The sequence below is a fragment of the Callorhinus ursinus genome, unplaced genomic scaffold (genome assembly GCF_003265705.2).
Source record: "Callorhinus ursinus isolate GAN/ISIS: 27379988/994484 unplaced genomic scaffold, GSC_fseal_2.0 scaffold1, whole genome shotgun sequence".
Taxonomy (NCBI): Eukaryota; Metazoa; Chordata; class Mammalia; order Carnivora; family Otariidae; genus Callorhinus; species Callorhinus ursinus.
In genome coordinates this window covers 6,890,773-6,917,697 of record NW_027397063.1, presented here as the reverse complement: position 1 = coordinate 6,917,697, position 26,925 = coordinate 6,890,773, and the positions used below count along the sequence as shown (strand labels likewise).

General features: G+C 39.1%; 1 protein-coding gene across 1 annotated transcript; it reads right to left on the bottom strand.

The window, feature by feature from the left end:
• Positions 1-8,084: 8,084 nt before the first annotated feature.
• Positions 8,085-8,759, bottom strand: CLDN17 (claudin 17). Its single transcript, XM_025871145.1, has one exon. The coding sequence runs from the start codon at positions 8,757-8,759 to the stop codon at positions 8,085-8,087; it is 675 nt and encodes a 224-aa protein (XP_025726930.1).
• Between the last annotated feature and the right edge of the window lie 18,166 nt (positions 8,760-26,925).

Below are 26,925 nucleotides of genomic sequence, written 5' to 3'. Positions count from 1 at the left end.
AGTTCTATCTCAGTAAGCTGTGCAAGTTGCAATTGGGTCCATGTTAGTGACTATAAATCGGAAAGGGACAGGTTTTTTAGAGCACAGTGTTCTAGAAAAACACGGAGCAAGAATGAGAAGATAGGGACCATAGCAGGAGGCATCAAAAGACATCTTAAGTGGCCATATAATTTATCATCCAAACTGTGGTTTTTGAGAAAAAAGGGGGTGCTCTTCCTTATTATTCCAGGACAATAAGCGTTAACCAGAATGTAAGTCACTGGTGTCTTAGGGGACAAAGTGAATTGCGATGCTTAGGAAGGTAAAGGAAAATGAGTGAAATGTGAAACTTAGGAAAACATAATGCGTATTATTTTTACCTAAGTTTAAGGCCAACAGGACATACAAGTGAATTACTCTATGGGCAGAGAAAGCAAGCGAACTATAAAGAGCTGAAGACTTGGATTGCTGGAGATAATAACAGTAATTATGTATTACATTTACATAATGCTTTGTGATTAAAATGCTTTCACAGGCACTGCCTCATTTTCTCCTCACTGTAGCCCTTCCAGGTAGAGAGGGTGGTTATTATCCTCCCTCCATGAGGGGATGGGGAGGAAGGGCACAGAAGAAGGCTCACTCTTTCAAGATGCACTGACATGGCAGGCAGTGAAGGGTGGGCAGTGACCTCACTGTGCCTTTGGAAAGGTTACGTAACCTCTTAGAGCACTAGTTCTTTTACTATAAAAAATGATAAGAATGCATTTATATATATATTTATTTATATTTGTTTATATTTACATTATTTATATTTTTATATATATATTTTATATATATATAAATCTTTAGCCTAATTATAAACATACAGTACATGCTAAAAAAATGTTTATTTCCTTTCCACATCTTGTAGTTGAGAAAAGCTAGGTTCAGTTTCACTGGAAGGCCTGGGCCAGGTTATAAATGCAGACCTCCTAGTTCTGTGTTCCTTCTACTAAAGCCATGTGCCATTTACTGGCAGCTGGAGTAACAGGAGTGAATGAGTTCTCAAAGGAAATAAATGTATATGGGATCTGGGGGTAAAACACAAAAGCAGTGTGTTTTTAAAAATGCTAAAGAAAAGAGCTCTTGGTCACAGTTGAAGAAAAAAACTAAATCAAGAGACATTTGATTTTCAACAATCTTGTTGAAGACTGTTGAAACAGCTGGTCATCTTGATGCGCCCAATGTTTTTAGAAGAGTCAAGATAGAAGACATTTCAAGGTTGTACAAAGTGTAATACCAACGGAAGCTCAATGCTCAGACATGTCTGAGGTCAAGTTGGAGGGTCATGGAACAGAAGAGGAGGAGCAAGAAGTAATACCAGAGAAGGTGAGAGGAAGGGTCAGAGGCTGGTCTCTCCTGAGGTAGGGAGATGCAGGTCTGGAGAATTACTGACAGAATGCCGTGGGGCCCTGAGTCAGACCAGACTGAGGTAAGGAGGACTTAGCCAGAGAGGCGGATCTCTCCTGGCCTCAACTCCTTCCATGAGCCTTTTCAACCTTACAGTTCTGTGATTCCAACCAAGTCATCAGCTCTGGGACAGGATGGAAAAGGGTATAAAAACAGTGGTGTCTCCTGAGAATATTCATCACCGACTGAATACCAGGGCTCTTAGAATTATTTTCCTCATGGTGAAACAGAAAGTCTCTTTCTTCCCCCCGTACCCTCTGAAACTCTTCCTTCTCTCCTATCACCATAGCTTCTCTTTCCCTCACTTGTTTTTGTTTGTACTGTTTTCTAGTTGTGCCCTCCCTCTGTTACCAGCTTTTATACTTTTAGTTCTCCTTTATTATGCCCTATTTTTTTTCTCAAAATCTACTTGACACATTTATTTCTGCTAAATGCATGTCCAGAATCAGCCTTGTTATTCAGAGTGTGTGAGGGTATTTGTTAACTGATGAAAGTGTCCTCTGTCCCACAGGGAGCCCAGTCTTGATAAAAAGTCTGAAACACCTTTACTGTAGTAAAAGTTTTTGTCATTTGGCTATAGTTACATACATTTTATAATTTGCTTCCTACTGAATATTTTATTAGTCATTTCTATCAGTGATTCCTGAGCTTTACCGAATCACACTGAGTTCAGACTACAACTTTGCCCATCTTAAGTGTATTTTTCTTTATGTCCTACTTTGTTTGTAACAACTCCTCAATAAACCATTAAATAAATATTTTCTTAGAAATTATCCTGCTAAGAGTACCAAAACCACAAAAGTCCTTTAGACCCACTTAGGACTTGAGCTTTTGATTACTCCTAGATAAGGTGCTTCATGTTATGGTTTGTTTATTATTTTCTTCCTTCTTTAATTCATCATTCTCATTAATTCACTCATTCTCACAGCAAAACATTTGCCATCTCCTGTGTGCCGGGTGTTTTGATATGCAAACATTAAATATTTAAAAAAAAAACAAACTTAGTTTTTGTTTCAGGCCCCAGTGGAATACAAACTTAATCTTATTCAGTGAGAATCCCTAATTTTCTCAGGCTTGTATCTAGGTTCTGTGGGCTCATGTAAAGCCAAGTCCATTGATCTGACACTTGAGACCCTCAGTTATTCACCTGGGATTATACTGAGATGCCCTCATTCCAGGATAATTTTCAGATGCTGTATCTGTCAGATCTGACCGTAAAAAGCAATCATTTTAAATATTCAAATTCGTGGAATTTGATAGAGAAAATTTGTTACAGATTATGGGGAGAGTGGAGAAACCAAGGACCATGGAGCCCCCCAGACACTAAGAACAGCAGGAAATGACTACTTCCCTGATAAAAACAAAAGAAAAGCAGTATTGCTGGACTCAAAGATGAGGTTCATTTGGCAGATGCTGGACGGACCTAAGATGGACCCTTTTGGCAAAGCCCCCACTGGAGTCATATCTCTGGGTAAAGAGAGAAGAGAAGCCCTCCTGTCTTCCCATCTCACCAGTGCCTTTTGTTGGCTGAATGTAGCCAACAGCTTCTGAACACGGGAGCTGGGGAAACATGGCCTTCGTCTGATACATCTGACTCCCAGACACAGATTATTTTTTACTACATACTCCTCTGTGAGAGAAATTGTTTTCAGTTATAAGCTTCAAGGGAGCACATTTTTATTATTTATCCTTTAATAAACATTGTATTCTTTATAGACATTACTCTGAAGAAATTCCAGTAGGTCCATAACAGTTTAGACCCATTCAATCAAGCTCCTATACAGTTTGTGCCTCCCATTCCTGCAGCTTAGACACTGTCAAGACATAGAAACAGCATTGGAGTTACTTTAGTTGTGACATTTTATGGTGACAAGGAGTCTTTATTTGCGTTAAAAATTAGAATACTAAAACAGAAGAGCTGGAGAGTGATGATTTGAAAATCATGCCTTGCTGAATCTGAATTGCAGGAAAAACTCCCTCATTTACTCTTGAAACAAATGCATACAGTCAGGTCAGACCTCACTGTAGCAGAGCTAACATCTATCTTTCTATTTATCTCTCTATCCATCATCTATCTATTATGTATATCTATCATTATATATTTATTTACCGTCCATCTGTCATCTACTCCTCCTCCTTCTCATCATTATTATCTATTTATAGTAACTGCAGTGATTGTTCAGGACTTAAACCAACACTTTTTTTTTTTTTGAACAGGAGTACTTAACCTACTGACTGACATTGTTTAGGAAGGCCAGCATGTGAAAATAATGATTCATTAGATTGTATTATTGTTTTTATATTCTCTTGAGTTAGAGTTCATCTTAATGGCAGCCCTTATTGAGGATGGCCCCCACTGCTCACTGGACACACCAGTGAGGAATCCACCTCCTGAAGATACAGATTAGAGCAGAGGAAGGGCAAGAAACGAGTCTGAGGGAGAACAGGCTATGGACAGACCCACTTATCCATCCAAGTGTATTATTACTGTGTCCTTAGTCCCAACCATGAAGACTTTTTAAAGGTTCTGTGTCGGTCTTGGGTGAATAGAAGATATTCTTCTGTTCCCACAGCATATGGAAAACTTGTCAAGACTATTTCTTGTCCTGTCAGACCAAACACATCATGGAGATGTTTCTTATCTGCCAGCACTGTGAGAGCATTAGGAAAACTATCAACATCCTTGGCTCCACCTGGGTCAGGATACAGGTCATTTCTGCCCTTAAATTCTCCAACCCACCTTATAATTTTTCATTTTCCTGTGTCCCATTCCCCAGAAAGCAGACTAAGGAGAGGCCACAGGGTCCTCCCCAGTGGCACATTGATATCCGGACCCTCTTAGCTCCTTTTTATTTTATTTCCATTCAAAGAAATTATAATCTTTTTTTAAAGATTTATTTATTTATTTGAGAGAAAGCATGCACACGAGCAGGGGGAGGGGCAGAGAGAGAGGGAGAGAGAATCTCAATCAGACTCCCTGCTGAGCACAGACCTTGATGCTAAGTTTGATCCTAGGACCCTGTGATCATGACCTGAGCTGAAGTCAGACAATTAACCAGTTGAGCCATCCAGGAACCCCTATTTTATGATCTTAAGAGTGAGGAAAACCTGATATTGACTGAACCATTTTTTCTTTGCCCACAATCTCTTCAGAATTTAGGCTTTTCAGACTAAACAAAAACAAAAACAAAACACAAAAGCTGTCCTTAAATTTCTGAGTTCTATTGTTTTCTCTCTTCCCTGCGGGAGAAGAACTCCATATTAGCTAAAAATCTCAAACTAGTATACTCATTTATATTGTTTCTTGATCATTCTTCAAATATTTATTAAGTATCTACTTAGTACTATTGCTGACTGCTTGATTTCTCAAGGTTAGCTCTGGCCAAAGTGGCTTTGGCCAATTTATATCACTCAGTAAGTTTCAGTTCTCTTGGGTGTCTGGTTGGCTCAGTTGGTTAAGCATTTGCCTTTGGCTCCTGTCATGATCCCAGGGTCCTGGGATTGAGTCCCATGTCAGGCTCTCTGCTCAGGGGGAGTCTGCTTCTCCTTCTGCCCCTCCCCCCATGCTCTCTCTCTCTCTCTCTCTCCCCCTCTTTCTATCTCTCTCAAAAATAAATAAATAAAATCTTAGGAAAAAGTTTCAGCTCTCTTAGTTGCAACAATTGTGTTGATAATGGTGTCTACACTTCCTACATTATATAGTGGTTGTGAAGAGCAAGTGAGCTAAACATATCAACTTTTTTTGCAAATGAAAAGAATTATTAGTGTGAATTTAACTAAAATTGCGATTTACAAAGGGTTACACTTTTAAAACGTTTTCAACCATGTGTGGCTAGATAATATTATATTTTTCCTCTTTCTCTGGTTTCCATTCCAGAAGGTAGCCCACAAATATTTCACTGGCTCGGTGGAGTGTACAGCAAAATGGAAGTCAAAATAGCCGAGAAGAGTTTTAGCCTTTATGCATTTTTGCTTCTGAAAGCTTAGGCCTCTATGAAACAGAAAAAAAAAAATTGACAATGGTAGAAAAGGAGGTTTGTGGAGGTAATATTTAAAAACAAAACTATCTTATGGGAGATGGAATAATGTCTTTCACCAATGTTTGTAAATAGCTGGTAACCAAGTCAACAGGTCAAGGTTTTGCCATGAATCTATGAAATTACATAGATCTTCTTGACATTGGCTGCACTGGTAGTTTTCAAAATTCCCCTAGCAATTCTAATATGCAGCCAAGTTGAAATCTGCTGATCTAAGCAGCCTACAGCTAGAGAGTATCAAAAAGATTGCCAAGCATGATAAAGAATTGATAGAGCTGAGAAGCCTAAAGGGACCATGTGAGCAGGTATAATAGACATCTTTGTGACCTGTATGAATCATCATGGACTAATCCCATGAACCCATTACCCCAAGTACTGCTTAGCCCTACATAAGACCCTAAGAAACATGTAATATATGGGAAAATATGCAAGAAGTTGAATTTAAGTTAAATTTCAGAAAATAAAGATGCATTTCTTGCACATCTGGTATAAGATTTACATCCATAATGTGTCTTGAAATTCATTAAAATTATTGAAATTTCTTTGTAGTTTAATAGGGAAAATCTTGCAGCAGAGTGGGGAAAATAGAAATTATTCTTCCAAAAGTACACTTTGATTAATGAAAGAGCAAACAAAAGAATTCTTAGTTCCTGAAATTTTGCCCAAATTCAGTGACTAATGTTATGTCCAGTAATTTTGTGATTCTACCCCCATTATACCTTTTTACTCTTTGATCCTCTTGCTAGCAGGATAACATGCCTCATTTAGTCTCTGGAACCTATCATGTGAGGCTAGTTACTTCTAGTGTGACAAAAGGTAAGACAAATGATTCCATGTGCCTATATCTTGAATGTCTTGATTTCATACTTATTTGTCTGTATATGTGATAAATGACTCATTTTCAATACACCCAAAATTTAGGTTCTACTGAAGGAAGTCTTACAAAAAAACAATCTTAGAAAAAATCTAAGTCATTGTTTTTTCTAATTTTTATTGATATTATTTGAAGATATTTACATTTATGTGGCCTTTATCATTACATATTACAATTTTTTAAGTAGAGTTTTATGTTACCAAGGGTTTGACTTACTGAAGTCTTGCTGGTGGTTTGTAGAATGGAGGGTGTGACCTTAACAGCTGGCCTTAAGTTATCTCTGATTTAATGTTTCAGAGTTATTAAATGGTCTTTTGAGAACAGAAGTTCATTCTGAAATTGACCCCACAGTGAAATATTTCAACATAATTGAAAACATGTAACTATTTTATTATAGTAAGGATGGACATGCAATAAATATTTTGTGAACAAATGTAATCTGTTCATTGCAAATATGTACTGTAAATTACATACAGTTTTATTATAAAATAACACAAAATTTGAAGAGTTAGAACTGGATATATAAACGTTGATTGGTTCATAAGCTATTGGAGATATTCAGAAGCAACCCATAGGAGTGCTTTTGCCCCACAAACACTCATATACTCATCCTTCCCCACCCCCAAAACACACACTTTTAGCCTTGATATTGGCACGTTAAATATGGAATGTTAAATGCATGGGAAGTGAAGAATTGAAAAAATAATACACATAATTCAAACAAAACAAGATGCCTTAGCCATACCTATTTATTTATTACAGAATAAGATGGAGGTACTTATTTTAGCCTAACTGCCTGAATCATTACTTTAATTTTTCATTTTACTTTGCGTGTGTAGACCTGAACAATGACTAAAGAATAAAACAAGGAACGGAAACCATTCCCTTCAACACCCAAACCTCAATTCCCTAATTAGAACTGTATTTCCTCTTGATGAAAGTTGAATGTTTATAGCCTTGTATTGATGCACCTTACCAACATAAATAGCTTGTAGGTGCAAATCGTAAGTTATGAAACACATTACTTTTCATTTATCAATTATTTTCCTTTGAATGTATAATTCCAGGCAAGTTTAACTGTATAAATTAGGTGCTTTAAAATCATCTTTGTAAATTTCCTAAGCGAAATCAGAGCCCTTTTTTCCCCCCTTAAAGTTTCTAATTGCCAGTGCATTTGAGTTTCCAAAAGGAATACCAATTCCTTTCATTAGATGGGCATTATTTTGACAAATTCAATTAAAAATCTTTATTTGAGATCTATTATTTTTCAGAATAATTGCTTAAAGAAGAAAAGTCTATATTTCACTTGTTACTGTATTATTACAAGAAATAATTTGGAGGAAAAATAACTAAGGTTATGTTTTAGAATGTTTTATTGCTGTGTATTATCAATTGCAATAAAATTTGAATTTCCTAGCAGGTGGCATATGATTGTCAAAAAAAAGTAGTTATCATTATACTAAGGATGTGGATATACTTGATTTTCGACTACACAAATTGGAATGGGGATTATTTGTGTCTAATAATAGTAAATGCATTTAATACACATGAGGTCAGAATGTCCAAAGCAAGTCATTTCTATTCCTACCACAAGTGGCAGAGTACAATCTACATATCCTTTATACTTTCATCTCCATTTAAATGCAGCCATAAAACAAGTTCTTGTGCCTGATGTACTTACAGTGCCTGGCAGGACTCTACAAAACACCTTGATTGTAATCCATAGTTTGAGCCAAAAGCAGGTATTAGACATAACTGGTGGAAGTCTTACTAAGCATCGTCACATTCCTCCGCTTCTCTGTGCGTGGCACACGGTATCCAGGGGCTGGATATCTGTGCCTTTGCTTCTTTCTGTTGCAACAGCAGAACCCACAGAGCAGACCTCCTCCAATGAAGAGGACGGCAGTGCTTGCCCAGCCAAGGAAAAGAGCTGCTCCCAGCTCTCGTTTCTGACCCACGTGGATGGCTGGGTTGTAGAAATCCCTGATGATGATGTTGGCTGTCCAGCACACAGGAATCAGAACGAAGATGCCAGTCAGGATGAAGAGGACCCCAGAAGTCCCCAGAAGGTACACTTTGGCCCTCTCGTTAGAGCCCGTGCACTGGATCTGCTTCATGCCACAGATGCCAATGAGCAGAGCAATGAAGGAGAGAGCAACCGCCACACACATGAGGGCCCGGGCTGCTTCTAGGGCAGGTGGGAGAGCCAACAAAGAACCATAGAACTTGCACTGCAACCGGACCTTGGCTTGTCGAATGCAGTTCATCCAGAGCCCTTCCCAGAGCCTTTCAAAAACAATAATGTTGCTGCCAATAAAAGCTGATACCCTCCACTGAGGCAGAAGGGTTGTGGCAAGAGTTCCCACCATGCCAAGGAATCCAAGAACCAGACCAGCAATCTGCAGGGGATAAAATGCCATCTCCTCTCCTCTGAAGACTGAGCCAATCTGGAATGGTAGAAGCTGCTCGAAATCCTGAACGTGGAGGAGGTCTCTCTGAGTCTACAGCAATCTCTGATGAGGTTCTCCACAGTTACTGCCCATAACGTTGTAGTTGAAATCAGCAACAGTGAGTGAACTTGGCCTGACTAGAAGTACCTGTTGTAAATGCATGCTGCCTTTGTACACATTCATTTCTGTATGGATTATTTACTAGTCATATATAAGTGTTTCCCAGCCAATAAGAAGATAGCCAGAGGTGTGTCAAGAAACACTGCATTCAACTTTGGTATTCCTCTTATTATTATTGTCTTAGCAGTGTTGTAATTAAGTGTCAGAGCTCCCATTGTGGTTTGCTAATTACAGAGTTGAAAACTTCCTGTTGAAAACAGTGGTTGAAAAACCACTCTGATAAAAAAGCATAAATATATATATTAAGTCACAACTGAAGACAGCACCAAAACCTTACTAGTTCTTTGGAGAACAATTGAGAAACACTTTGCTAGTGTGATCTAGTGATCTAGTACTATGATCTAGTACTTTCTTCCAATCTAAGTCACTTTCCTTTAATATAGTCAATTCTGGTTTTAATAAAGACTTCTGGATATGGAGAAATGTTTAGGTATTAGTTTTAAGACATCTACTAAAACCACCAATGCTTTATAAAAGGAGGAGTCCTAAGAAAAAAAATCAGATTTCAGTTTATTCTTAAGATCCAGAAAAGAAGAACAAAGAGAAGTGGTCCTTATAATTGAATTTACTGGTAATTATTATATTTTTTGTTAAGTAACCCTTTGTCTCCAGGGAAAAAATATCTTGTATGTAAACTTCCATTAGCTGTTTGTTCAATGTCAGCTTGAAATATATCACATTTATCAAGCTATAAATGTATACTCCATTTTTATGGAACAATTAATAGTGACTCTTTGGACTAACTATGCAATTATTTAAATTCAGATAATAGAAAACTTTTTAGAGATAGAAGGTATTTTCAAAGTTATCTGGCTTAAGTCTCTCGTTTGCCAGATGCAGAATGTGAGGTCTTCAGAGTGCTTGGCTAGGCTGGCTATGTGGTAATGATCTAGAAATAAATCCAGTCTCTATATTACCATGCTTACTGCCCCTGACTAGTCTGACTCAAAAGGGGGAGGAAGAGATGCTTTTTCAAGCCTTTTCATATGAATGGGACTGAGCCTGAAACTAATACTACCTTTCAGTAGTTTTATTTTTTTTTTTAAGATTTTATTTATTTATTTGACAGAGACAGACACAGCAAGAGAGGGAACACAAGCAGGGCGAGTGGAAGAGGGAGAAGCAGTCTCCCCACAGAGCAGGGAGCCCAATGCAGGGCTCGATGCGGGGCTTGATCCCAGGACCCTGGGATCATGAACTGAGCTGAAGGCAGACGCTTAACGACTGAGCCACCCAGACACCCCCTTTCAGAAATTTTACCAATAGTTTTCAAAGCAAGCAAAATTCAACTGAAGCTGTTTCAAAGTTCAAGAATCAAGTTGTCATTCTTGACTGCCACTTCCCTGCCACTGCCCAGAGACCACAGGTGCTTAATGTGGGAAGCGTGGACCTTTCCCCTTTTTCTTTCACATTCTATTGCAAGGAATCCATTTCATGGATGAAAACTATTCAAAAGCGAGCACACCAAGCATATTCCAGCCGTGAGACATTGTGGTTTGCAACAGGTCTACCATCTTAGTCAACCACAGGCCAAGAGCCAATGGAAGGTCCAATACCATCCAGATTTAAAGAGCCCATTAATTGAATTAGGAAATATGGAAACCATTGAGTTTTTAAGATGGGTGGTCTACGTATCCATTATCTATCAATCATCTGTCTTTGTTGTTGCTGCTGTATTAGTACCAGTCTAGACCAAGTGAGAACTTCCTCTTTAAGGAATGTGAATCATTGAGGAAATGGATGACTCATGTGTAGTTCATAGTTTCCTAACACCAGCTCAGAAGGCAGGGTTTTCTCTGCCTTTGTTCTGGGTTACTGAGACACAAGATTAACCATTCCCACCCTGAAGGGATTTGCCAACATTACTCTGACTTGTCCCTTCCACCTCCTCTTCTGTGTTCTATTTCCTCTTCCTCATTCTATCTCACTTTAAATCCCATCTTCATTTTGTCCTGAAAGTTTCCAACTTATTGTTCTTTTCCAATTGTTTGATTTTTTCATCAGATAGAATATTTGGTCTGTATTACAAATAAACACAAGTGAGAGCATATGTTTACTTAGAAAATGGAGGTACATCCTGATTATAAGAATAGTCTGAGAAACATAAATAATGTAGGAGCTTTTGTTTTTGGCCCCTTACAGCCAAAGCCAATTTTCAGCACTGGCTTTACTTTCTTGCTTTAAATTTTAAAAAGGAGATATTGTTTTGCTTTTCAACTTTGTGTGACTCTTAACCCCTTCTATGTCCTCAGGGGCTCTTGTTCCATTGAAAATTCCCTCCTTTCATTGTAATGCACTTATATTTTCCACTGCTCCACCATGGCATTCTTACCTACTATCTTCAAATAACACTTTTATACCCTTGCCTCACTGGCTTTTCCATAGAGGCTGAAAGAAACCACCATCTTCTAATTGAGGCAGTAAAGAGCACTTGCTTTGGAGAGGGACTTGTTTCAGTCTTGGTTTGATGCCTTAGCCATCAGCTGGTTCTGCATCACAACTTGACTTCTTATACCAATATTCTTCCTTCCTTTCTTTCCCTCAGGTGTTGATCCAAAGAGCACTCCATAGAAAGAATAATACACCCTAACCTCCACCTCAGAGATCACTTTGCAGGAAACCCAACCATTGATTGACACCATATTCTAATTTATTAAAAGTATTTCTTGTTGGGGGCACCTGGGTGGCTCAGTCAGTTAAGCATCCAACTCTTGGTTTCGGCTCAGGTCATTATCTTGTGGTGGTGAGATCAAGTCCTGTGTCGGGCTCCACACTCAGCTCAGAGTCTGCTTCAGATTCTCTCTCTGTCTGCCCCTCCCCCTGCTTGCTCTCTCTCTCTCTCCTCTCCCTCTCTCTCTAAAATAAATAAATAAAATCTTTAAAAAATATTTCTTGTTATAACATCACTATGCCTTAGTTTCACCTTCAACCTCTCTCATCTGAATCAATTCAGGGATGTCTTATTTAATCTTCTTGCCTCTGGTCTTACTCCTATCTCATCCGTACTCCACTGTGGACCACAAAGAGCTTTCCGAATCAAATTCTGAACATGCCACCACCTTGCTAAATTCTTTCAATTGTTCTCCACTTCCTCCAAGATAAAATCCAAATCCCTTAGCATGGTGCAAAAGACCAATCCTTGGACTGCTTCCCGCTCAACTGAAAACTTATCTTTTGACCATGACTCTATCCCATGCCTTCACGACCTTATGTTTTAGTGAGAGTAGTAAATAATAAACAGGTGATTAAAAAATATCTGCAATTATAAATTGAGATATGGTTGTGGATAAAAAAACACGGAGTATAGAAAACATAAGGTATATTGAGAGGATAAACAGATGGGACTTTAATTTTAATTATGAGGTAAAGGAAAAGCTCTCTGACAAAATAGCATTTAACCTATAACCTGAAGCTTGAGTATTAGATCATCAGGTAAGGAGTGAGATAAGGAGCCTCCTAAGCATGGGAGATTGTGGGTGAACGCACTGAGGTCAGGGAACTTGGGGCTAACACGGATGGAAGGCCTTGAACACAAGGGATGTAGGAGCTGCAGTGAGGACAGATGAAGCTGCAAGTGCAGAAAAAGTCCAGATGTGTGGGCCCTTGGAAACCATTTAATAATGTTCTCTTGAGATCCATGCAAAGCCCCTTAAAGATTTTAAGCACAGAACTGACGTGATCAAGTAGGTGTAAAAAACAAGAACAAGGGGCTCCTGGGTGTCTCAGGTGGTTAAGCCTCCTACTCTTAATTTTGGCTCAGGTCATGATCTCAGGGTTGTGAGATCGAGCCCCTCATGAGGCTGAGTGTGGAGCCTGCTTAGAATTCTCTCTCTCCTTCTCCCTCTACCCTTCCCCACTCATGCTCTCCCTCTTTCTCTCTAAAACAAACACATAAAAACAAACAAAATACTAAGGGGCACCTGGGTGGCTCCAGTGGTTAAGCGTCTGCCTTGAGCTCAGGTCACAATCCCGGGCTTCTGGGATCAAGCCCCGCATCGGGCTCCCTGCTCAGGGGGAAGCCTGCTTCTCCCTCTCTCACTCTCCCTGCTGTGTCTCCCTCTGTCAAATAAATAAATAAAATCTTTTAAAAAACCTAGAAAATCCCCCCAAAACAATATATCGATATTTGGGGGGAAAGGATTGGAAAGGCACAAAATAGAACATGAAGAAACCAATTAGAAGGTTATTGCAATTGTCCAAATGGGAGATGAGGGAGTTGGTCAGAGTATAGGTGATACAAAGGGGTGGATGGATTTGCACTGTGCATGGGAGTTATAACTGGAGAGGGTAGGTGATGGACTGGAGGTGGAAACCAAGTCAAGGGTGACTGTCTTCATTGCTGGGAATGGCATTGTACTGAGATAAGAGGCCCTTGAAGGATGAGTGACCCTTCAGAAGTACATCAAGAGTTACATTTCAGCTGTGGAGTCTGAGCTGCCTGTGAGCCATCCCAGTAAAGAATCTAGAGAATTAGATATTTTGCAGCTCACAGGAACAGTCTGGACTGTACACATATGTAAGAATCTATAACCTCCATCCCGTCCGCAAATTATGATCAAATCACAACCAGGGAGAGGAATCTGACAACACAGACTGCTGACTCACTCTATTGTCCTGTCCTCCAGGGACTTGTTCTGAGGTCTTAAAGAATCTAATTTAAGTTGAGGGACTTTTGACTTCTCCCTGTAAAACTGTGTCCAAGTTTTACCTGCAGCATCAGTTTCCAGTGGATAGAAGAGGAAGTGTGACATCCGCATGGAAAAATTAGGACACTCAGAACATCCTCACCTTGCCCCACGTTTCCCCCCTTTCAGGAGTTGCACACCTGAAAATGTTCAGACATTCTCCCAACTTATTGTGTGTCTGTTTTGAAAGATGATGTCTTGTCCCATTCAGTGGCCAGTGCCAGTTTTAACAAGTACAAATGAGTTGAAAAGTTTTAGCTAAATGTCTATTGGATTGATTTGAAGCTATATGAAAGTAAATGAATGAATACACACATGGAGAGAGAGATTCCTATGCTATTACTGACATGGATATAATGTTATTCTCTCTACCTAAAGCACCTTCCCAAATCCCCTGACCTTTTCACACTGCCCATCTAATAATCATTCATTCTCCTTCAGGTTTGGATTCAAATTTAGTCACAAGAGAAATCTGTTCTGAATTAGATCATATCAGACTCCAATTCCATCCCCAGCACTGCCACTGGTTTAGTCTTTCAAGTACTATGCATTTTTCACCAATTCTAAATAAATATGCATTTCTACTTATGTTCATGTAAGTCTCTTCCCACCGAGAGTGTAGATTCTATGAGAACAGAGACTGTGTCTACTTTGTTTACCATTAGATTCCCAGTACATAGCAGAGAGCTTGACTCAGAGTAGGGCAGTCGTAGTCTGCTCAAGAAATATTGTTTGAATGAATAATGAATTAATTAATTAATACAGTGTTTCATTTGGGTAAGTTGTCCTCTACCTTAAGGATCAATATTTAATTATATCTTCCTAAATTATAAATTCACAGTTTGAATACTTCTCTCCAGAGTTAAAGATTGCATTTTTGTAATGAAATATACTACATACCAATTTAAACACCTCATTTAAGAAAAAAAAAGTTTCCTATTCCAGGAATACATTTGGGAGTAATCTACAAACCAATTGAACTAGGTTTAATACCACCATCTAGTCAATCAAATTTATCCTATTATCTTGCATTACTACCTTAAATTTCAACTGTCTTCAGGCTTACATGTCAGTATATTTATTATTATGGTAATCACCATACATTAAATCATTATTTTTGATGTAGTGTTCCAGGATTCATTGTTTGCATATAACACCCAGTGCTCCATTCAATACATGCCCTCTTTAATACCCATCACCAGGCTAACCCATCCCCTCACCCCCTCCCCTCTAGAAACCTCAGTTTGTTTCTCAGAATGTATAGACTCTCATGGTTCGTCTCCCCCTCTGATTTTCCTCCCTTCATTCTTCCCTTCCTGTTATCTTTTTTTTTTTTTAACATATAATGTATTATTTGTTTCAGAGGTACAGGTCTGTGATTCTTTAGTCTTACACAATTCACAGCACTCATCATAGCACATACCCTCCCCAATGTCCATCCCCCAGCCACCCCATCCCTCCCAACCCCCACCACTCCAGCAACCCTCAGTTTGTTTCCTGAGATTAAGAATTCCTCATATCAGTGAGATCATATGATACATGTCTTTCTCTGACTGACTTATTTCGCTCAGCATAATACCCTCCAGTTCCATCCACGTCGTTGCAAATGGCAAGATTTCATTCCTTTTGATGGCTGCATAATATTCCATTGTATGTATATACCACATCTTCTTTATCCATTCATCTGTCGATGGCATCTTGGCTCTTTCCACAGTTTGGCTATTGTGGACATTGCTGCTATAAACATCGGGGTGCAAGTAACCCTTCGGATCCCTACATTTGTATCTTTGGGGTAAATACCCAGTAGTGCAATTGCTGGGTCATACAGTAGCTTTATTTGCAACTTTTTGAGAAACCTCCATACTGTTTTCCAGAGGGGTTGCACCAGTTTGCATTCTCACCAACAGTGTAAGAGGGTTCCCCTTTCTCCACATCCTCAACGACATCTGTCGTTTCCTGACTTGTCAATTTTAGCCATTCTGACTGGTGTGAGGTGGTATCTCATTGAGGTTTTGATTTGGATTTCCCTGATGCCAAGTGATGTTGAGCACTTTTTCATGTGTCTGTTGGCCATTTGTCTTCTTTGGAAAAATGTTCATGTTTTCAGCCATTTCTTAATTGGATCATTTGTTCTTTGGGTGTTGAGTTTGATAAGTTCTTTATTGATTTTGGATACTAGCCCTTTATTTGATATGTCATTTGCAAATATCTTCTCCCATTCTGTTGGTTGGCTTTTGGTTTTGTTAACTGTTTCCTTTGCTGTGCAAAAGCTTTTTATCTTGATGAAGTCCCAATAGTTCATTTTTGCCCTTGCTTCCCTTGACTTTGGCGATGTTTCTAGGAGGAAGTTCTGTGGCTGAGGTCGAAGAGGTTGCTGCCTGTGTTCTCCTTTAGGATTTTGATGGACTCCTGTCTCACATTTAGGTCTTACAACCATTTTGAGTCTATTTTTGTGTGTGGCGTAAGGAAATGGTCCAGTTGCATTCTTCTGCATGTGGCTGTCCAATTTTTCCAACACCATTTGTTGAAAAGACTGTCTTTTTTCCATTGGACATTCTTTCCTGCTTTGCTGAAGATTAGTTGACCCTAGAGTTGAGGGTCCATTTCTGGGCTCTCGATTCTGTTCCATTGATCTATGTGCCTGTTTTTGTGCCAGTACCATACTGTCTTGATGATGACAGCTTTGTAATAGAGCTTGAAGTCTGGAATTGTGATGCCACCAGCTTTGCTTTTCTTTTTCAACATTCCTCTGGCTATTCGGGGTCTTTTCTGGTTCCATACCAATTTTAGGATTATTTGTTCCATTTCTTTGAAAAAACTTGATGGTTCTTTGATAGGGATTGCTTTAAATGTGTAGATTGCTCTAGGTAGCATTGACATCTTCACAATATTTGATCTTACAATCCATGAGCATGGAACATTTTTCCGTTTCTTTGTGTCTTCTTCAATTTCTTTCATGAGTATTTTATAGTTTCCTGAGTACAGATTCTTTGCCTCTTTGGTTAGATTTATTCCTAGGTATCTTATATTTTGGGTGCAATTGTAAATGGGAGCGACTCCTTAATTTCTCTTTCTTCTGTCTTGTTGTTAGTGTATAGGAATGCCACTGATTTCTGTGCATTGATTTTATATCCTGCCACTTGACTGAATTCCTGTATGAGTTCTAGCAGTTTTGGGGTGGAGTCTTTTGGGTGTTCCACATAAAGTATCATATCATCTGCAAAGAGTGAGAGTTTGACTTCTTCTTTGCCGATTCGGATGCCTTTGATTTCTTTTTGTTGTCTGATTGCTGTGGCTAGGACTTCTAATACTATGTTGAATAGCAGTGGTGAGAGTGGACATCCCTGCCATGTTCCTGACCTTACCGGGAAAGCTCTGTTTTTCCCCATTGAGAATGATATTCGCTGTGAGTTTTTCATAGATGGATTTTATGATATTGAGGTATGAACCCTCTATCCCTATACTCTGAAGAGTTTTGATCAAGAAAGGATGCTCTACTTTGTCAAATGCTTTTTCTGCATCTATTGAGAGGATCATATGTTTCTTTTCCTTTCTTTTATTAATGTATTGTATCACATTGATTAATTTGCAGGTGTTGAACCCACCTTGCAGCCCAGGGATAAATCCCACTTAGTCGTGGTGAATAATCCTTTTAATGTACTGTTGGATCCTATTGGTAGTATTTTGGTGAGAATTTTTGTATCCATGTTCATCAAGGATATTGGTCTGTAATTCTTTTTGATGGGGTCTTTGTCTGGTTTGGGGATCAAGGTAATGGTGGCCTCATAAAACGAGTTTGGAAGTTTCCCTTCCATTTCTATTTTTTGGAACAGTTTCAGAAGAATAGGTATTAATTCTTCTTTAGATGTTTGGTAGAATTCCCCTGGGAAGCCATCTGGCCCTGGGCTTTTGTTTGTTGGGAGATTTTTGATGACCGCTTCAATTTCCTTAGTGGTTATAGGTCTGTTCAGGTTTTCTATTTCTTCCTGGTTCAGTTTTGGTCGTTGATACATCTCTAGGAATGCACCCATTTCTTCCAGGCTATCTAATTTGCTGGCATAGAGTTGCTCATAATATGTTCTTATAATTGTTTGGATTTCTTTGGTGTTGGTTGTGATCTCTCCTCTTTCATTCATGATTTCGGTGATTTGGGTCATTTCTCTTTCCTTTTTGATAAGTCTAGCCAGGGGTTTATCAATCTTGTTAATTCTTTCAAAGAACCAGCTCCTAGTTTCATTGATCTGTTCTACTGTTCTTTTGGTTTCTATTTCATTGATTTCTGCTCTGATCTTTATGATTTCTCTTCTCCTGCTGGGTTTAGGCTTTCTTTGCTGTTCTTTCTCCAGCTCCTTTAGGTGTAGGGTTAGGTTGTGTATTTGAGACCTTTCTTGTTTCTTGAGAAAGGCTTGTATTGCTATATACTTTCCTGTCAGGACTGCCTTTGCTGTATCCCAAAGATTTTGAACAGTCGTGTTTTCATTTTCATTGGTTTCCATGAATTTTTTTAATTCTTCTTTAATTTCCTGGTTGACCCATTCATTCTTTAGTAGGATGCTCTTTAGCCTCCACGTATTTGAGTTCTTTCCACCTTTCCTCTTGTGATTGAGTTCTAGTTTCAAAGCGCTGTGGTCTCAAAATATGCAGGGAATGATCCCAATCTTTTGGTATCAGTTGAGACCTGATTTGTGACCTAGGATGTGATCAATTCTGGAGAATGTTCCATGGGCACTAGAGAAGAATGTGTATTCCGTTGCTTTGGGATGGAATGTTCTGAATAGGTCTGTGAAGTCCATTTGGTCCAGTGTTTCATTTAAAGTCTTTATTTCCTTGTTGATCTTTTGCTTAGATGATCTGTCCATTTCAGTCAGGGTGGTGTTAAAGTCCCCCACTATTATTGTATTGTTGTCAATGTGTTTCTTTGCTTTTGTTATTAATTGCCTTATATAATTGGCTGCTCCCATGTTAGGGGCATAGATATTTACAATTGTTAGATCTTCTTGTTGGGTAGACCCTTTAAGTAAGATATAGTGTCCTTCTTCATCTCTTATTACAGTCTTTGTTTTAAAATCTAATTTGTCTGATATAAGAATTTCCACCCCAGCTTTCTTTTGGTGTCCATTAGCATGGTAAATGGTTTTCCACCCCCTCACTTTCAATCTGGGGGTGTCTTTGGGTCTAAAATGAGTCTCTTGCAGACAGCGTATCGATGGGTCTTGTTTTTTTATCCAGTCTGATACCCTGTGTCTTTTGATTGGGGCATTTAGCCCATTTACATTCAGGATAGCTATTGAAAGATATGAATTAAGTGCCACTGTATTTTCTGTAAGGTGACTGTTACTGTATATTTTCTGTGTTCCTTTCTGGTCTATGTTACTTTTAGACTCTCTCTTTGCTTAGAGGATCCCTTTCAATATTTCTTGTAGGGCTGGTTTTGTGTTTGCAAATTCCTTTAGTTTTTGTTTGTCCTGGAAGTTTTTATCTTTCCTTCTATTTTCAATGACAGCTTAGCTGGACACAGCAGTCTTGGCTGCATATTTTTCTCGTTTAGTGCTCTGAATATATCATGCCAATCCTTTCTGGCCTACCAGGTCTCTGTGGATAGGTCTGTTGCCAATCTAATGTTTCTACCATTGTAGGTTACATATCTCTTCTCCCGAGCTGCTTTTAGGATTTTCTCTTTGTCTCTGAGACTCATAAGTTTTACTATTAGATGTCGGGGTGTTGACCTATTTTTATTGATTTTGAGAGGGGTTCTCTGTGCCTCCTGGACCTTGGTGCCCGTTTCCTTCCCCAAATTAGGGAAGTTCTTTGCTGTAATTTGCTCCATCATACCTTCTGTCCCTCTCTCTCTTTCTTCTTCTTCTGGGATCCCAATTATTCTAATATTGTTTCATCTTATGGTATCACTTATCTCTCGAATTCTGGCCTCATGATCTAGTAGTTGTTTATCTCTCTTTTTCTCAGCTTCTTTATTTTCCATCATTTGGTCTTCTATATCACTAATTCTCTCTTCTGCCTTATTTATCATAGCAGTTAGAGCTTCCATTTTTTATTGCACCTCATTAATAGCCTTTTTGATTTCTACTTGGTTAGATTTTATTTCTTTTATTTCTCCAGAAAGGGTTTCTCTAAAATCTTCCATGCTTTTTTCAAGCCCAGCTAGTATCTTTAAAATCGTCATTCTTCACTCTAGTTCCGACATCTTACTAATGTCCGTATTGATTGTGTCCCTGGCAGTCGGTACTGCCTCTTGTTCTTTTTTTTTTTGAGGTGAACTTTTTCTGTCTTATCATTTTGTCCAGAGGAGAATAAATGAATGAGAGAACAAAATGCTAACAGGGTAACAACGACCCCAGAAAAATATACACTAAACAAATCAGAAGAGACCTGAAACCGGGGGAGAAGAACGGGAAAGAAAGAAAAAAGAAAAAAGAAAAAGATAAAGGTAAATCAAAACAAAAAAACTAAAAACAGAATATGATCAAATATGATCAGGATGGTGCATAGATCAGTGGCACACACTAGATTTTGGGTGTAATTTGGTCTGTTAGAAGAAAGTGCCCCCAAAATTTTAAAGAAAAAAAAACTGACATATGTACAATAAGGGTTAATACAATGAAGGGATGGAAGATGACTGTAAAGATGAAAATTATAAAAGATTTAATAAAAGGAATTGATAAGATAAGAAGTTTGTTGACAAAAGAAAGAAGAGGATTAAAAAAAAAGAGGGGAGAGAATGTGATCAGGCAGGAGACTAGAACAAAGCCATACACTAGAGATTCAGGGTATATTTTGGTCTATTAGAAGAAACTGTTTCCCAAAATTTTAAAGACAGAACAATATATATATATACCAAAAATAAGGTTAACTACTATGAAGGGATAGAATATGGCTCTAAAAATGAAAAATTAAAAATATTTTTTAAAAAAGGGATTGATAAGATGTTGGTTGAAAAAGGGAAAAAGAAAAATTAAAAAAAGAAACAAAGAAAAAGAACGTTAAAAAAAATTAACTTTAAAGGCTAAGGAATCGTGGGAAAAAATCCATGAATTCTATGTGCAGTATTCCCCTACCACTGGAGTTCTGCCGTTTTCATTGATCGGTAAACTTGGCCTTGGCTGGCTGTTCTTGCTGATCTTCTGGGGGAGGGGACTGTTGCTGTGGTTCCCAAATGTCTTTCCTGGAGGCGGAATTGCCCCGCCCTTGCTGGGGGTCAGGCTAAGCAATCTGCTTGGGTTTGTTCTCGGGAGCTTTTGTTCCCTGCAAGCTTTCTGTACAGCTTTGGAGGACAAGATTGAAAATGGTGGCCTCCCAATCTCCACCCGGAGGAGCAGAGAACTTGGGGCCCCACTCCTCAGTGCTCCCCCAGAGAAAAGTAGTCAATCACTCCTGTCTCCCTGGTCTCCGGCCACACTTCGTGCTCACCCGGCCTGTGACCGAGCATTTCTATCTCTGGCACCCGACCCCCTGTGGAGTCTCCAAACCCAGCAGCTCCCTGCGGTGCGCTCCCGCGCCTCTCCTCCTGGGGGAGGGAGGGGAGTCTCCCCGGATCTGTCACTTGTTGGGTCCCTGCTGGAGGAGCAGTGACCCGACTTTGCCGTGGGTCACGGTTTATGGCAACCCCGAGCTGAGAGCCCGCGCCTCGGCTCCGTCTCTGCAGCCAGTTTCCCCGCTCTGATCCCTTGGAGCTCTGCCACACCCAGTCTTTCTGTGACCCCGAGGGTCCCGAGACCACGCTGTTCCAGCAAGGGTTCTACCCCCTGCTTAGCCACTGGAGTGATGTCCCTCAGCGGAGTCGACTTCTAAAAGTTCCGATTTTGTGCTCCATGGCTTTATCACTTGCCAGAAGTGGCTGATGGAGGCCCCCTGCCCCTGCCCCCTGCCTCCTATCTTCCCGAATATCGCCTCAGATTCACTTCTCCGCACGTCCTACCTTCCAGAAAGTGGTCGCTCTTCTGTTCAGAGAGTTGTTGCTATTCTTTTCTTTCATCTCCTGTTGAGTTCGTAGGTGTTCAGAATGGTTTGATCCCTATCCAGCTGAATTCCTGGGGCCAGATGAAATTTAGGTCTCCTCCTCTGCCATCTTGCTCCTCCCCTTACATGTCAGTATTTAAAATAGACTTTTGTATGAAACCAATCAGAGAAATCTGAGTTTGCTCCAGGTAATGAAAACCTGTATTCAATGTATGTGTTTTTGATTTGGCAGACAGCTGAGAATATGCTCTGGAGTTCTTTGAATTTATCTTCCTCTCTCCCTTTTCCTTCTCTCCTTCATTTTTTCCACCTCATATGGCTGCAGAAATAATTGAAGATGACTTGTCAAAATAGGCAACAAAACAAGGAGCCTTGTGATTAATGAGAAGCAAATGAGGATTTGGGGGACAGGGTAAAATGAGAATAGAAAATAGAAGACAAAAATGCATGAAGTAGGGCACCTGGGTGGCTTACCCGGTTAACCATCTGCCTTCAGTTCAAGTCATGATCCCAGGGTCCTGGAATTGAGCCCAGCGTCATAGGGTTCCCTGCTCAGTGGGGACCCTGCTTCTCCAACTTCCTCTGCTTTCTACCCCCTTCCTGCTTGTGTGCGCTCTTCCTGTCAAATAAATAAAATCTTTAAGAAAAAAAAAAGCATGAAGTTTCTCCACAAAATAGGTGCCACATTTGCTAAGCATTGGCCATGAACTTGCCTCTAAGCTTTTTATTCTTTTAAAGATGTTATTTATTTATTGGGGGGGCAGAGGGAAAGCATCTCAAGCAGACTCCATGCTGGAAACAGAGCCTGACCCTGGGCTCAATTTCAGGACCCTGAGAATAGGACTTGAGCCAAAATCAAGGGTCAGCTGCTTAACTGACTGAGCCACCCAGGTGCCCCTTGCCTCTAAGCTTTTTAGCAGGAATGCAGTGTCCATGCAGTAAAAACAAAGACATGTCTTTAGGACTTGCATAACTCTCCTTGCTTCTGACACCAGAAAGAACTTCTTTCACTGTGGAATACAATGAACAACATCCTTACAATAAATAGACAAATTTGCCCAGGTGTTCTTATTTTACAGGAGCCTAAATGATGTGGTCCAGGTGTTCAGGTTTTAGATCAGTGGTTCTCAGCCTGACTGCACATTAGAATCACCTGTGGGAGCTTTGAAACAATACCAGTGCTTGGAGCCCCACCCCAGAGCCATTAAACCAGGAGCCTGGGGGCGAGGCTTGGGCTTCAGAAGTTTCATTTATGTTAAGTTTTGTTATAGCAGAGTTGGTATTGTAAATGCACCCCTTGTGATACCAACAAGCAAACGGGATGAGAAGCACTGCTTTAGAGTTTCTATTTCAGTGGTTCTCAGTTTTGGTTTTTAATTAGAATTATACAAGGGAAGTTATTAAACATATCAGGTCTCACATCAAACTAATTAAATCAGACAGAATAGCTCAAGATGGGACCCAGACATCAGTATGTTTTAAGTGTCTTAGGTGATTTTAGTATGCTGCTGGGACTGAGAGGCACTGATCTATATGAATGGATGGATTGTATATACTTAAGGTAATTTTACATTCATATTATTTCTCTCCGTAGAGTGAGACTCCAGAGTGAATCTGAGGTTATTTTCCTTGACAAGAATCTTGAGTGTAAATATTTTATATTTCTAGTTAAACTCCATCTTGTGTGAGTAGGTGGTGAAAAGCTTTGAAATAAAAATGATGAATTTATTGCTCCTATCTTTCTGCAATTAGGCAATGTTATTTTTTTATTTTATTTATTTATTTGAGAGAGAGAATGAGATAGAGAGCATGAGAGGGGGGCGGGTCAGAGGGAGAAACAGACTCCCTGCTGAGCAGGGAGCCCGACGCGGGACTCGATCCTGGGACTCTGGGATCATGACCTGAGCCGAAGGCAGTCGCTTAACCAACTGAGCCACCCAGGTGCCCAGCAATGTTATTTTTTAAAAAGCAAGTGAGGGCATGGTATTTATCCATTATCATTGAAAACACCTCCACTGAAGTATTTGTATAGTGCTTCTCAACTGTGAATTATGTTCAAATACCTTTGAAGAACAAGTTTTTTAAAAAACCATTTATATCGTAATATTACTTTAGTTATGTTCAGACATAAAACATGGTATAAACTTTTATGGTTATGACTCTTACAAAAACCATAAAACCAAAATAATCAACAAAATAAATACAAACAAAACTGCACAATGGATAACATTTAAATTGTCAATGTTACTTTGATTTGGTACATAGTATTGAATTCTTGAAACTAAATTTTGGTTGTGAGATTTCCTAGCAGAAAGATACACTTTTATAATTTGTCCTCTACTAGTCATTTTTTCTTTGTTGGATTTCCAGTGTGATGCATCACTATCTGAAGCATCCATTTATCACTGTCATTTTTTTTTTCATTTTAACAATGAAATTGTTCTTAAACTTATCCAATATTGTGGTGAGCCAAAACGTTTGAGAGCCTGCTCATAAGTAAAATGTACTGTTCTTTATTACATATTTATTTCTGTACTTCCTAATGAGTTGTACAAAAATCCGATCTGTTCATTACATACATACCCAAATATGAGAAAAGTCTAGCAAGTTCTTTCTTTCACTTGATATTGCCCGCATGTCTCTGTATCTTGTAAGGATTTAATATCCCACTAGCTAGATTTGTGACTCTGAACTCTACGTAAGAACAATGTGCCGTGACTACATTTGACCTGTATTTTTAAAATTATGTCAGTGTGCGATGTCATTGTCACAAAGGCAAACCAATGTCTCAATGTATTATATGATTTAAGAAACTAATTTTGAATTTATTTAAATTGAAAACTATCACTGCAAAACATAATTATACCTATATAAATAGTAAAAAATAATTCAACCAGTAACTGTGTTATGAAGACCAAATATTCTTACTTTAATTTTTTTAAATATTTTATTTATTTGAGAGAGAGGGGAAAGAGAGAGCATGTGCATAAGTGGGGGGGGAGGGGCAGAGGGAGAGGAACAAGCAGACTCCCTGTTGAGCAGAGAGCTGGATGTGGGGCTTGATCCCAGGACCCTGAGATCATAACCTGAGTGGAAATCAAGAGTCGATGCCTACCAGACTGAGCCACCCAGGCACCCCCAAATATTCTTACTTTAAAATTTGAACAAGCCAACCAGAAAGAAGTGAGATCAAGCATATTACATGTTCAACATTTTCACTTTAGATAATCACACATGTCAGTGATAGGGCAAGAGGCAAGTATAATTGTCATCCACATAATCCAACATAACTAAAAACTCTCATTGAGCAGATATATCTCTCTAAATATTTTGGAGACTCTCAGGTTCCTATGGATATCAGTTTAAAGACTACCAAGAGACCTTTCTAACCCTCAGTTTTCTTCTAGGTATAAAAGGGATTACATAAAATAATTAACAAAAATTGGTTAACTTATTGCATATAGTAAATGTTTTCTGTATACTAATTTTATAATCAAAACTTGATCGAAATATATTCATTTAATACTTATTTTTATAACATCCCTTTCAGATAAACTAAACAGCCCATTTTATTATATTTCACATGGACATTTTTACCAATTATCTATTTATTTTCTTTGATCATTTTTGCTTTTGGTATATGAGTTTTAAAAATCATTTCCACACCTGTCAGAATGGCTAACAACACAATAAACAACAGGTATTGGTGAGGATACGGTAAAAGGGGAACCCTCTTGCACTGTTGGTGGGAATACAAACTGGTGCAGCTACTGTGGAAAACAGTATGGAGGGTTCTCAAAAAGTTAAAAATAGAACTACCCTACAATCCATCAATTGAACGACTAAGTATTTACCCAAAAATACAAAATTACTAATTCAAAGGGATACATGCACCCTAATGTTTATAGCGGCATTATATATGATAGCCAAACTATGGAAATGGTTTAAGGGTCCATTGACTGATGAATGGATAAAGAAGTGGAAGAATAAGAAGAAGATAAAGAATTCCTTTACTTATAAGGAAATAAAATAATTTACTTTGCTTATAAGGAAATAAAACACACACAATGGAATATTACTTAGAAAAAATTAAATCTTCTTTTAAAAGATTTTATTTATTTATTTGAGAGAGAGAGAGCACAGGAGTAGAGGGGAGGGGCAGAGGAAAAGGGAGAAGCAGGCTCCCCGTTGAGCAGGGAGCCTGATGCTGGGCTTGATCCCAGGATGCTGGGATCATGACCTGAGCTTAACCGGCTGAGCCACCCAGGCACCACAAAAGAATGCAATCTTGCCATCTGCAATAAAATGGATGGAGCTAGAGCATCTTATGCTAAGGGAAATAAGTCAGTCAGAGAAAGACAAATACCATATGATTTCACTCATATATAGAATTTAAGAAACATTACAAATAAGCAAAGGGGGAAAAAGACAAACCAAGAAACAGACTCTTAACTACAGAGAGCAAACTGATGGTTACCAGAGGGGAGGTGGGTGAGGGGTTGGGTTAAATAGGTGATGGGGGTGGGGGGTGCCTGGGTGGCTCAGTCATTAAGCATCTGCCTTCAGCTCAGGTCATGATCCCACAGTCTTGGGATCAGGCCCTGTGTCGGGCTCTCTGCTCAGTGGGAAGCCTGCTTCTCCCCCTCCCACTCCCCCTGCTTGTGTTCCCTCTCTCATTGTCTCCCTCCCTCTGTCAAAATAAATAAATAAAATCTTAAAAAAAATAGGTGATGGGGATCAAGGAGTGTACTTGCTGTGATGAACACCAGGTGTGGTATGGAAGCACTGAATATCTTTCACCTGAAACTAATACTATACTGTATGTTAACTAACTGGAATTTAAAGATTTTATTTATTTATTTATTTGAGAGAGAGAGAGAGATCACTTGCACATGTGCCCATGCTTGCCAGTTGGGGGAGGATCAGAGGGAGAGGGAGAGAATCTCAAGCAGGTTCCATGCTGAGTGTGGATCTCCACTCTGGGCTCACTCTCAGGACACTGAGATCATGACCTGAGCTGAAACCAAGAGTTGTACGCTTAACTGACTGAGCCACCCAGGTGCCCCAACTAACTGGAATTTAAATAAAACCTTTAAAAAAAAAGGTGGCTAGACTTTTAAAGGACTTGCATCTTTTGCTTGGCTTAAAAGGAAATAAAAATCCTAATGAACTTAAAAAATATATAGTAATTTTATCTATTGAAAATAACACTATGGAATCTGCATTTATGTTATAGGTTTGTGTGTTGCTTTTCTTTAAATTTTACCTCTGCTTTGTTTTGCTGTACATTGTACTTC

What these genes read in the sequence shown, in the direction of transcription:
- CLDN17 (XM_025871145.1), bottom strand. Translation starts at nt 8,759, where the DNA reads ATGGCATTTTATCCCCTGCAGATTGCTGGTCTGGTTCTTGGATTCCTT.